Source organism: Dama dama, chromosome 9, assembly GCF_033118175.1.
Source record: "Dama dama isolate Ldn47 chromosome 9, ASM3311817v1, whole genome shotgun sequence".
Lineage (NCBI taxonomy): Eukaryota > Metazoa > Chordata > Mammalia > Artiodactyla > Cervidae > Dama > Dama dama.
In genome coordinates, this window is record NC_083689.1 from 5,740,010 (window position 1) to 5,753,361 (window position 13,352).

Sequence of the window (13,352 nt, forward strand, 5' to 3'; positions counted from 1 at the left end):
CACTCCACAGGCAGGGGGCGGGGCGGCGGGGAGCGCGCGCCTGAGGCGGCCGCCGGGCGTTGAGAAGTTGGTGCTCCGGAGACCTTCCTTCGGGCGCATCTTCCCCGCCGGCTGCGTCCTCACGAGGCGCCCCCACTCGGCGGGACCGGGCCAGGGGATGGAGTGGGCCCGCCGACACGGCCCTGGAGGGGCCCAGAGGAGACGACCGCGCGAGCCCTGACCCGCCGTCCTCGCCGAAGCGCCCATGGGCGCGTCCCTGCGGGCGGGCCGTGGCTCTGAGGGTGGCGAGCGGCGGGGCCGCGGCGCCGAGAAGGGCTGCGCTCGTGCCCGGCCCCGCACAGGCCGCGCGCGTGCGCTCCCGCTGCAGGGCCGGCCGCGCCCGCCCCTCCTCTCGGCGCCGGCCCGGGAGCCCGGTCCGCGAGCGGCGGCGGCCGGAGGGACGATGAGCGGCGCGGCGCGGGCGGGCCCGGCCCGGCTCGCCGCGTTCGCTCTGCTGACCTGCAGCCTGTGGCCGGCGCGGGCGGACAACGCGAGCCAGGAGTACTACACTGCGCTTATCAACGTGACGGTGCAGGAGCCCGGCCGCGGCGCCCCGCTTACATTCCGCATCGACCGCGGGCGCTACGGACTCGACTCGCCCAAGGCCGAGGTCCGCGGCCAGGTTCTGGCGCCGCTGCCTATCCATGGAGGTGAGTGCCTGGCAGGGAAAAGAGGAGCCGTGTAAGGCGGAGGGGGGCAGGGTTTGTCCCCATCCCCCAGGAGCCACAACCTGGGCGCGGAGGCGGCGGACGCGGCGCCCCCACCCCGGCCCGGATTGATGCGCCGCTCGGCGGGCGGCCCCAGGGTCGAGGTTCCAGTCGTGTCCTCCCCCGCCTGTTCGCTGCTGGGAATGAGCGTCCAGACGTGTTATTGGGTTCTTCTTTTCTTTTTAAAAAGACTTTTTTTTTTTTCCTTCCCTTGGTTCAGTTAGCTTGTTTACAGGAAGGCATTGAACTGCGAGTTTGCAGGGACAGCTCAGACAAAGGAGGTGGTGGAAGAGCGCAAAACTAGTTCGTGATGGATGAAGTCTCAACCTGTATTTTGGAATCCGCACAGATTCCTTCCCGAGATCACAGACTGTGCTGTATTGAATCTGGAAGGATGAGGCCCTTTTCTACCGTAAAAACGTGCCGTTTTTCTTAAGTGACAAGTGGAAGGAGGGTGGAGGAGGAAAATGGGCATCTTCCGTGTTGCTTTTGGCTCTTATTGTGCCCCACCAGCTTTACTGTAATTTGACGCCTGAGCATCTCACGTTACGACGAATCCGATACCAATTGGAACCTGTACCCAAGTCTTCAGGTCATGAGAGTCTGCCAGAGGGGAAATAGGTAAAATTTTTGAGAGTTGTTTTTGAAGCCATTTGGCTTAATCTCACGTCTATCATTTGCTCTTTAATAATTTAGTATAAAGCATATATTTGTACAAATTTCTGGTAATGTTTTAAAGGAAACTTTTCCCACACTGTGGAGTATGATTTTGTTTGTTTTTGGCCCACAGCAGACTTTTTGGAAAAATGTCTACTATCTTCTCTATCCCTACCCACGGTCACTCTGAGAATGCTTAGCGGGGACTTTTTTTAAAGCTGCTTTTCCTGTTAAGATGACCTAAACTAGGCAACCTACATAAGGTGTTTTTTTTTTATACTCTAAACTGTTAAAACATCACGCCGCTTCTGAGATACGTGTTTGAAAGCGAACATGCTAAGCTGTTTTTTTTCTCTTTGAGGCAATCTAGCTAGGGAAGAAGAATCAGGAAGGGCTTTCATTTCCCCGGTTTACACCTTCCTTTCAAACGTTCATTTTTACATCAGTAATCAGTTGCTTAGTATGCACTTCTCATCTCCACTTTGTTAAAAAAAAAAAAAAAAGGCAGTTAGGGTCCTGCCTTGCCCACAGTAACAACTTTGGCCTTTGGTTCATTCAGTAAATATTTGCTTGCTTGTTCTGTGCCAGTCACTGTGCTTGGGACACAAAATGTTGCCAAACTGTGGCACTGACAATGGTAGTCTGTTTTCTGGGGTTGAGATCTGTGAGGGTCACGTGGAAAGGGAGGAAGAGGGAGAGGCAAACTGTTGTGGAACAAGGACTGGCCCTGTGCAGTGTTTTGAAATCTGTGGTTTGTCTTTGGGTTCCTCTAGGCACCTCGAATCCGTGATCCTCGCTTTAGATATTTGCCTCATAAGTGATCTGTGTTCTGAAACTACTTGTTGCTTGCCTGTCATTCCAAGCAAAAGCCCCATTTTCAGAAAACTTGTTTTAGGTGTTTGGCTGGAAGGGTATTGGACACTGATGGGTGGTAAAGGCTGGTCTTGTTCCTCTGTCAGTGGGGAGGTTCCAGTTGTGCTATACATAAGCCTTATGACACTGGAGAAGAACTGTGTGAGTTTAGGAAAGTAATTTGGCCTTTTAGCCTCAATTTTGTCTGCAAAAGGGAATGATGAAATAGTTACACCTTAAGTTTATTGAGGGGTTTCTCTGGTGGCTCAGATGGTAAAGAATCTGCCTGCAATGTGGGAGACCTGGGTTCAATTCCTAGGTTGGGAAGATCCCCTGGAGGAGGGCATAGCAACCCATTCCAGTATTCTTGCTTGGAGAATCCCTATGGACAGAGGAGCCTGGCAGTTTGCAAAGGGTTGGACTCGACTGAGCAACTAAGCACAACACAAGGTTATTGAGAGACTTAAATGGTGCCTGCATTCTTACAAGAGGAGATTTGTTAACCTAAATGAATCTCTGAATTGGTGGAGTTTTAGACATGGCATCAGTGTGAGTACATTGGAGCAGTCTTGGAAACTTGAGTCTGCAGTCAGTTCCCCTGGGTGTCTATCTTCTCTTCGTTTCCTTGTTCTCTAGGGGCTCATTTTGTATCTGCACATCATGAGATTGCTCAAGGTTTTTTCATGGCATTGGTGGTGGAATCCTGCAGGTAGTTTGGGTCTGGCTTTCTACTAAGGGATCTGCACACATAGGTTCTTTCAAGTCAGCAAATACTAATTGAAAACCTGCTGGTCCCAGCCACCTATCCAAGGTACTGGGGAAGAGGGAGGGGCCCCAGAAATAAGCAAAACAAATTCTTTCTCTTCTTCCTGAAGCTCACGGTCTAGTGGCATTTTTATGTCAGTTTACCTATAAACTGTTTCTAAATCAATGGACTAACATGAAATCTAAGAAGCTTTTGTACTTTTGCAGCAGGAATTTAGGAATGTACTTTGTTTTTTTGTTTTTGTTTCTTGGCCATGCTATCTTTAGCGTGCAGAATCTTTAGTTCCCCCCGAACAGGGATTGAGCCCACACCCCCACAGTGGAAATGCAGAGTTCCAACCACTGGACCACCAGGGAAGTCCTAGGAATGTATTTTAAAAAACAAGAATGGTGGTAGAAATCTGTTAAAATTTTTCATGTTTAAGGAAGTAGCTTATGTCTATTATGTCAGTGTACTCTAGTCACTCAGTCTTGTCTGGATATTTGCAACCACATGGACTGTAGCCCACCAGGCTCCTCTGTCAATGAGATTTCCCAGGCAGAAATACTGGATTGGGTTGCCATTTCCACCTCCAGGGGATCTTCCCGAGCCAAGGATGGAACACGGGTCTCCTGCGTTGCAGGCAGATTCTTTACCATCTGAGCCACTAGGGAAGCCCATTATGTCTATTATACCTCAATTTAAAAAAAGAAAATAGCTTAAAATTTGAATAATATTTGGTTATTTCACATTATGATATTCTCAATTTAGTCTCAAATTTTAGTGCTTTTAGAAAAAATAATAGATTCTGACTCTGCGTGCTTGTAATTTTAAATTGAAGAGAATTCTTAGTGTGTTTATTGAAGATTTACTGAGTGTTGACACTAAACAAAGTGATGTTCAAATTACAAAAAAAATAGTTATGAGACAGAATTACTGGCCAAAAAAGAACCAGCCATGGTCAATAGATGGGAAGTTAATAAAAATTAATTTTGAGGACAAGTGTTTGGTGAATATAAAGACAAAATTAGTTTTCCTAGAGCTTAACATGGCAACTCGTTTTAATTCTTTGATTAGATTGTGAAAGTAAAAACCTCTCTAGTTATTTTGCATTATTTCTGTAAGTTAGGCATGTATGAATTACTGGACAAGATTTATTTGTCCTATATCTTTAAAGAGTAATTTGGCAATTTCTTCCTAAATGCTTTGGTATTTTAGAAGTACATTTTGAAAAGTGTTAAACTTTATAAAATACTTCATAAACAAGTGTTGTACTTTGAAAATACATTCTTTATCATTAGAGTACATTTTAAATGGAGATTTATTTGGTGATAACAAATTTCATATTTTAACTGTAAAGAATTTATTTTTTGAAGTGAACTTTTGCAGGAACATGCCTTATATTTATTCACAGATACTGGTTGTTGTTCACGGTTGCTTTCTTATTACTAACTTACTTAAAGGGTGAGCTTAGATCTGGAAACAAATGTAAAATCTAGCTAGCATTTACTGTGGAACAGACATTGTAGATGTGCTTTGTGTGTGTGCACACTAACGTTTTGTTTGAGCCTGGGTGTGGGGGTTGGGAGAGAAGGCCCTGTTGTTGATGATGTCATTTTGTATGCAAATATGCTGCTGGGAAGAATTTGGTAATAGTCATTTTCATTGAAATTTTCAAGATTGGATGTTTAAGCCTTGGACAACAATTTTACCAAGTAATAAATTTTTTTTTGGTCATCTGGTTGACTAAAGGGATGCCATAACATTTTTAAAAAATCTTAGATTCTTATGTTTTATATATGTGATTTTGTTGGATGAATCCATTAAACCTAAACTTGGTTTTCAAAATTCTGATTTTAGAGTGAAGGCAGTCGATGTGGAAACAAGATCTTGGATGAAAAGGGCCATGAAATGTTAGATTGTGTGATGCCAAAGGCAGGGGCTACCGGATGTAGAGATTTCAAAATATTCAGAAAAAAAGTAGGTGTTATCCTGGAATCAGAGACCCTGAAAGGAAAGAGAGTTCAGAAGGAGCTGGAGGCTCTAAAAACCAAATTTGACCTAAAATAGATAACCAAGCAATATATGATAAATTATATTTGTATTAAATTTTAACAATTTAGAAAATATTTTTACATTTTGTATTTTTCCTTTGCTTTTGGATGATTCATTAGCATATAAAATTTGAATATATATTTTTAAACCTCCGCACCAAATATGTATATCCTTCCTCTGTTCCATCTTTCTGTTTCTCTTTATAGCAAAGTGTTGTCTGTACTTTCTGCCTTAGAGTTTTCATCTTGCTATTCTTCACATTGTGAAGGTCTTTGTTGTGCCAGTGATTTGATAAAGACGTGACATAATATTTAACTTAAATATTGGACGGCAGGATCCTCAGCATTTCAATGTATGGAATGGTGGGCTGAAACTAAGAGAAAAGTTAATAGAAATTATTATGTAGTCTTAAATTTGGGTAAAAAAAAATTAGCTGCAGTGAAAGGAGTTGAGGAGAAATAAGGCTTCAAGCTGCATGTCATAGGACAAAGCCCCTGTGCACTCACCAGCCCATTCTAATCTTGCATGCATTTGAGCATCATATCCTGGGTAACACAGGTCCCACTTCATTATAGGCCAGGCACACTTTTAGTGCATGTTCATTTCTGAATATGAGTTTTAAGGGATGAACAAATCTACAAAACACTGTTTTGAATATTATAAAAGGGAAATCCTTCATTTGAAGGAGCATTAGATTAGATGGCTTGTAAGATCCCTCCATCTTGAACAGGGGTAACTGTAAAGAAGTAAGACGAACCTTGTTAAACAAAGTGCCAGATATACCCGTTAAGGATACTGTTTTCTTTTCATGCCAGTCACATGGGTGTGTATATGTTTCTATGTATACACACATATTTTGCAACAATGAAAAATTTAAACACTTTCAGAATTTGTTTTGTGAGGTTATCTTTTTGATTGAACCATTTGGAAAATGCATACAGTTTATCAAATATCTTTTCTGGATAGATTTTAATTTTGACAATTGAAAATTATTTTTGAGGCAGTCTTTTAATGTGCCTGTGAATTCTCTCTTTAGATAATTCTCAAAGAAGTCTGGTAGTGTTTTGGACCATGTCCACACCTCTGGGGTGCATTTCCACCTACCAAATCTTAGAGGCAAACCTTAAAAGGATGAAATTTATTCGAAGTACCTAATTGTACCAGTCCTCAGAGCTGGTTCTTTTAAGTATAGCAACCTTGACTTATTTACAAAATGAAATTAAGTTTTCAAGATCATCATTTGTTTGTTTTATCATCCTTAGAGTATTTCATGCACTAAACATTCATTTCTTTTCCATAAGTCATAGTAAGTGTAGCTTTCTTTACTGTTGGAAGCAATTTTGAACAAAATAAAGGGATCCCTTCAAATGCCAAATTAAATAAATTAAAAAGTCCTTAATAAACTCCTCTGAGCTTGCATTATGCAAGTTCTGTGGTGTGTGTGTGGAAGATATGGTATGCAATTCCTGCCTAAGAGAACTTGTCGGGATGGCACAAATAGGACATGCCATTGTAGAAGATGGTGCAGGCTGTCTGCAGACACCAGCAAGGGGACCGGCCGCATGTTATTGTAAACAGAGTTTGTTGGAACACAGCTGTGTCCATTCATTCACGTGTCTGTGGCTCTGTGAGCGGTTATTACAGGAGCCTATATGACTTCCAAGCCTAAACTGCTTGTTCTGTAGCCCTTTAAGAAAATTTTTGACAAGCCACAATCCATGTTCTAAAGGTTCATTTATACCTTAGTTTTTCCCATTAAAACTATGTTACGGATTTATGGGTGAGAAGTTGATTCCTAAGTTGTCCCAAACTGTGAGTTCTTGGAAATTAGGGACAGCGTCTTCTTTGTTTTAACCAAATACCTCAAACTGTGCCTGGCACTAGCAAGCCACTGTAATATGTGGTTGCATTTAACCCTGTGGTGCTTGGTCTGGTAGTGAAACTGATGGCAGGTGTTGCTGGAATCTGTATGATGGGATGGGGATGGTGGGGTGTTGATAGAGGGTCTCTGTTACTGTAGGGCTTCTGTTATTATGCTAGATCAGTAAATGGTACAAAGATCAGAGAAATGAAAAATTATTTGGACTTGTAGTCTAGAGAGGTTTCATTGAAAATGTGGAAGTTGAAATTAATCTTGATCAGTTCTTCCTGTAGCCATAATGGAATAACAGACACTAGGTTTACCTTGCCACCTCAAGTGACTGGAAAACCTGACAGTTATGAAACAGCAGTTTTAGAAATAGGTCAGAAAACAGCACAGGACAGTGATCTCTGAGAGAAAGGAAATAAACAGCAGAGTTCTGTGACTGCCTCAGCTTACCACCTGGAGAGTTTCTAAACTGAAGCTCAGGGAAGGGGAACCCGGAAAGAATCTAGTGGTCTTCCTGAGTTGATGAGACAGAGTTCAGAGCTCAGAGAGGTGAAGGCAGCTTGAGTAGACTTGAGTGTGTGAGGAGGTCAGGTACAGGAGAGGAGGGAGCTACAAGGGTTCGTTCACTCAAGCCTTTGATCGAGTGCTGTTCTGCTCATTTTATGGAGACCTGTCAGAAATTAGCAGGTGGAAGAACTCTTGGGAGTTCACACAAGGCTGGGAATAGTTCATAGTCTCACTAATCAAAGTAGAAAGACCTAATGGATGAGGCATGGAGTAAGGCCAAATTAGCCCTGGAGAAAAAGCCTGTTCTGGACCCACCTACCAAATCTTAGAGGCAAACCTTAAAAGGATGAGATTTATTCGAAGTACCTAATTGTGAACAAACCCTAACAATATCTGAAGGGATTAGAACAAAGTCCAGCTCCCTAAAACGTGAAATCCAATACCAGCATCCAATAAAAAATGAGCAGACAAGCGAAGTAGAGAAAATATGACCCATAACCAGACAGAAAACTGTCAGCAGAATCATTCCCAGAAGTGGGACAAATGATGGAATTGCAAATAAAGGTGTTGAAAGATCTATTATAAATATACTCAGTTTGTTCACGGAGGTAAAAGGAAACTTGAACATTGACGAGGAGAGAAATGGATCTAAAAATAGACCTACATCAAACTATGAGCAAGGTGAAAAGACAACCCTTAGAATGGGAGAAAATAATAGCAAATGAAACAACTGACAAAGGATTCATTTCCAAAATATACAAGCAGCTCATACAACTCAACGCTAGAAACTCAAACAACCCAATCAAAAAGTGAGAAAAAGACCTAAACAGACATTTCTCCAAAGAAGGCATACAGATGGCTAATAAACACATGAAAAGATGCTCAACATTGCCCATTATTAGAGAAATGCAAATCAAAACTACAATGAGATATTACCTCCCACCGGTCAGAATGGCCATCATCAAAAAGTCTGCAAACCGCCATGGCAATGTATGGCAAAAACCACTACAATATTGTAAAGTAATTAGACTCCAACTAATAAATGGGAAAAAAAAAAGTCTGCAAACAATAAATGCTGGTGAGGGTGTGGAGAAAAGGGAGCCCTCTTGCACTGTTGGTGGGAATGTAAATTGATACAGCCACTATGGAAGGTGGTAAGGAGATGCCTTAAAAAACTAGAAATAAAATCACCATATGACCCAGCAATCTCACTCCTAGGCATATACCCTGAGGAAACCAAAATTGAAAAAGACACATGTATCCCATTGTTCATTGCAGCACTGTTTACAATAGCTAGAACAGGGAAGCAACCTAGATGTCCATGGACAGATGAATGGATAAAGAAGTTGTGGTACATATACACAATGGAATAGTACTCAGCCATAAAAAGGAACGCATTTGAGTCAGTTCTAATGAGGTGGATGAACCTAGAATCTATTACACAGAGTGAAGTGAGTCAGAAAGAGATAAATACTGTATTTTAATGCATACATACAGAATCTAGAAAGTGGTACTAAAGATATTTACTGGGCAACAATGGAGAAACAGACATAGAGAATAGACTTATGGACAGAGGGAGAGGGGAGGAGAGGGTGAGATGTATGGAAAGAGTAACATGGAAACTTAGTTTGAGTTCAGTTCGGTCACTCAGTCGTGTCCGACTCTTTGCAACCCCATGAACTGCAGCATGCCAGGCCTCCCTGTCCATCACCAACTCCTGGAGTCCACCCAAACTCATGTCCGTTGAGTCGGAAACTTACTTTACTATATGTAAAACAGGTAGCCAACAGGAATTGATGTATGGCTCAGGAAACTCAATCAGGGGCTCTGTCTCAACCTAGGGGGTAGGATGGGGAGGGAGGTTCAAAAGGAAGGTGATATATGTATACCTATGGCTGATTAATGTTGAAGTTTGACAGGAAATAGCAAAATTCCGTAAAACAATTACCCTTCAATAAAATAAATTTTTTAAAAAGTAGACCCACATCAAACTTCTAGCAGTAAACTCAAACCTGAAAAAGTGTAGGATTTATATTGATAGAGAAAAAAAGTGTATACTGAGAGGATGATAGTTCCTGCATAGGTGATCTCTTTTTATCCCAAACAGTGATATAGTTAACATACACTGGGTACATACTCTCTGCCCAGAATGGTGCCAAGTATTGTACATGGAGTATCATTGAATTCTTGTAACAGCTCTAGGTGGTAAGATATCCTCATTCTGTGGATGGGAATTCAAGGCCTCCAGTCTCTTGATGTTTTTGTGTTTTTTCTGTTTTTTTTTCTTTATAGCACTTAATGTGGTTGGAAATGTGTATCTATCTTGTTTGCTTCTGAAGGCAGAGATCCTGGTGTCCACTTTTGTATACTCAGTGCTGAGCCTGGAACATAGGAGGGTGGTACTGGTAATTAGTGTTGGACAAATTAAAGTGAGTGGAGTAATCCACCAGCTGATTCAGAAGTGATTGGATTTGATGTAGGTCTGTCTGACTACAGAGCTCATACTTCCACCATGTCTTGTACCACTTTTCAAGTGAGTTTAGTAAATTATGATCTACTTCGTGGAATGTTACACAACCATTAAAGGGGATCATGTGAAAGTTAGGTATATCCTACAAAAGTAATATCGTTACAGTGGACAGGGACTCAAAGTAATATGCAAAAATAAAAATGGCTGTGTTATGTTTGTTGGATCATGGGTAACATTTCTCATTTTCTTTTCTCTCATTTTGTTGAAGTTATTTTTAATATAAAACCTTCTTCAGAGGGAAAGTCATACTCTCTAAAGGGAACAAATAAGTGTCTAAAGTTGATTTTTTTTTCCATTTATTTTTATTAGTTGGAGGCTAATTACTTTACAATATTGTAGTGGTTTTTGTCATACATTGACATGAATCAGCCATGGATCTACATGTATTCCCCATCCCAATCCCCCCTCCCACCTCCCTCTCCACCCGATCCCTCTGGGTCTTCCCAGTGCACCAGGCCTGAGCACTTGTCTCATGCATCCAGCCTGGGCTGGTGATCTGTTTCACCATAGATAATATACATGTTTCGATGCTGTTCTCTCGAAACATCCCACCCTCGCCTTTTAATTTTTTTTAATAAAAGTTTTTTTTAATAAAAGATTTTTTTTAATAAAGTTTATTCCCTAGCTTCAAGAAAAATTGAATTAATTCCAAACCATGGTTAGAATGAGTAGAAAACAGAGATGACTAGAAATATGCTGAAAAGTGCATGTTTTTCCCCAATAAGAAAAGAGTTAAGACCAAGTATTCTTGTCTTAACAGGAATCAAGCTAAAATGTGGCATCGTTTTTATTTATTTATTTTTAATTGAAGGATAATTGCTTTACAGTAGTGTGTTGGTTTCTGCCGTACATCAGCATGAATCAGCCATGGGTATACACACGTCCCCTCCCTGTTGAAGCTCCCTCCCACCTCCCACCCATCCCACTCCTCATTGGATTTGAGCTCCCTGAATCATACAGCAAATTCCCACTGGCTATCTGTTTTACATACGGTACTGTATATTCTTCCATCCTACTCTTTCCATTTGTCCCACCCTCTCTTCGCCCCCTGTGTCCAGAAGTCTGTTCTCTATGCCCGAGTCTCCGTTGCTGCCCTGCAAATAGGTTCATCAGTGCCATCTTTCTAGATTCCATATATATGCGTTAATATATGACACTTGTTTTTCTCTTTTTGACTTACTTTACTCTGTATAATAAGCTCTAGCTTCATCCACCTCATTAGAACTGACTCAAATATGTTCCTTTTTATGGCTGAGTAATATTCCATTGTATATATGGACCACAATTTCTTTATCCATTCATCTGTCCATGGACATCTAGGTTGCTTCCATGTCCTAGCTATTGTAAATACTGCTGCAATGAACACTGGGGTACATGGGTCTTTTTCAGTTATGGTTTTCTCAGGGTATATGTGTGGCATAGTTGTGGCATCATTTTGAGCAGTTAGTGAATCCTAGAAAGGGACAGGACTTGTCTATAACATTTTTATGATGATGATATTAATGCTTTTATTTTATTTTGGTTTTCCCTATTTAAAATCAATCTGTATTTAAAGCATGAAGACTTAACTATGGGTAATCTCCACTTTTTGAAAGTTCACCTTATGCCATTTTGCTTTTATGGAAGACCTATATTAGTACCTATTTTTGATAACCGAAAGAAACCTCAAGAGGATTTTTGCTTTTAGCAGAAAAAAGGCCAGAAGCGAAAATAGCATTCAGCATTTGTTTTGCAGCAAGATGAGCCATCATAGAGGCAGCCGCACTGGAAGCAGTGAGAGCAGCCTCCCCAAAGCTCCTTCCCCTGGACAACACTCAGCATCTTAACGTTGAGCCACCATAGTTGTAAAACATGTCTCTCTGTGCTCTGTCTTGATTTATTTTGCGGTCCATTAGCAAGATGTGTCCTCCATTTTGGTTTACAGTAAGCTTTTCCTCTTTCCACTTGTCTCCTGTCACTTCTTCCTATCTTTACTTTTAGCCTAGTCTTCTCTGAGCTCTGGATTCATATATTCAACTGCCTACTTGGTATTTTTAACTTAAATTTCCCAAGAATATTTCCAGATTGATAAATGGAGCTTTTGATATGTGTGTGTGTGTATACATATATATATGTGTATATATCCTGTCTACTACCACTGTTTTCAGGGTTTCCCTGGTGGCTCAAATGGTGAAGAATCTGCTTGCAATGCAGGAGACCCAGGTTCAATCCCTGGGTCGGAAAGATCCCCTGGAGAAGGGAATGACTACCCACTCTAGTATTCTTGCCTGGACAATTCCATGGACAGAGGAGCCTAGTGGGCTGCAGTCCATGGGGTTGCAAAGAGTTGGACATGACTGAGTGACTAATACCTGTTTTCTAGTCTTCCCCATCTCAGCAAATGACATCTCTGTCCTCTCTTGTAATTTAAACAAATTCAGGAGTCATCCTAGCTTCTTTTTCTTACATTCCACTTCTGATTTATCCTTCACATTTTATTGTCAGGGTGTATCATATCTATCTGTTGCTTGCCATTTTCACTCCTGTCATCTTAGTACAGACAGTTGCCATCTCTCTGGTCTTCCTGCTTCTTAACTTCTGTCAGTCTTTTCTCCCCAGTAGCCACAGTGATCTTGAAACTTCACCCAGTCTTGTCACTGCTTGCTTAAATTACCCCTCAGTGGCTTCTTCTAATCCTTAGAGTAGAAATCTGAACGCCTTACTGTAGTATACAAGGCACCTCCTGATTGGTTGGTTCCAGCCTTCCCCTCCTCAGGCCATTCATCTCTCCCTTGCTCTCCGTACTGAAGCTACCTGTATTTTGATACTCTCGTTCCTAGGGCCTCTGTGTTTTCTTTACAATGTGTGCCTTCTTGCTGGTATCCCACTCACCTCTATCTCCTAGTCTTCACATGATGGTTGCTGTATTAATAGAGCTTTATGGTTCTTTGATTCTGTATGCTGCTGCTGCTGCTAAGTCGCTTCAGTGGTGTCCGACTCTGTGTGACCCCATAGATGGCAGCCCACCAGGCTCCTCTGTCCCTGAGATTCTTTAGGCAAGAACACTGGAGTGGGTCGCCATTTCCTTCTCCAGTGCATTTCCTTCTCCAGTCGTGTTGAACTCTTCGTGACCCCATGGACTACAGCCTACCAGGCTCCTCCGTCCGTGGGATTTTCCAGGCAAGAGTACTGGAGTGGGTTGCCATCGCCTTCTCCTTGATTCTATATAATGGCCAGTTAAAAGGACCATGGAAATGGAGACATGGGGAAGGAATTGTAGAATCTAAGAACTTAATGGTCATCTGTAATCAAGTCTAGCCACTCATCTGAGGCCTCAGCTTTCCTATCCAATGGTTTTACAGCTCACACTTCAACAAATGAGTGATGGAAATCTACCACATTCATCTCTGG

General features: G+C 41.9%; 1 protein-coding gene across 2 annotated transcripts in view; it reads left to right on the top strand.

Moving 5' to 3' along the window:
* Positions 1 to 418: 418 nt before the first annotated feature.
* The window catches only part of RNF130 (ring finger protein 130), a 183,839-nt gene continuing 170,905 nt past the window's right edge, over positions 419 to 13,352 (top strand). Inside the window, exon 1 of one of the 2 annotated variants that reach the window (XM_061149627.1) lies at positions 419 to 689. In XM_061149627.1, coding sequence (XP_061005610.1) covers positions 443 to 689 — 247 coding nt within the window. In that variant the 5' untranslated portion in view covers positions 419 to 442. The remainder of the gene's footprint in view (positions 690 to 13,352) is intronic. The other variant, XM_061149626.1, reaches the window with a different exon arrangement.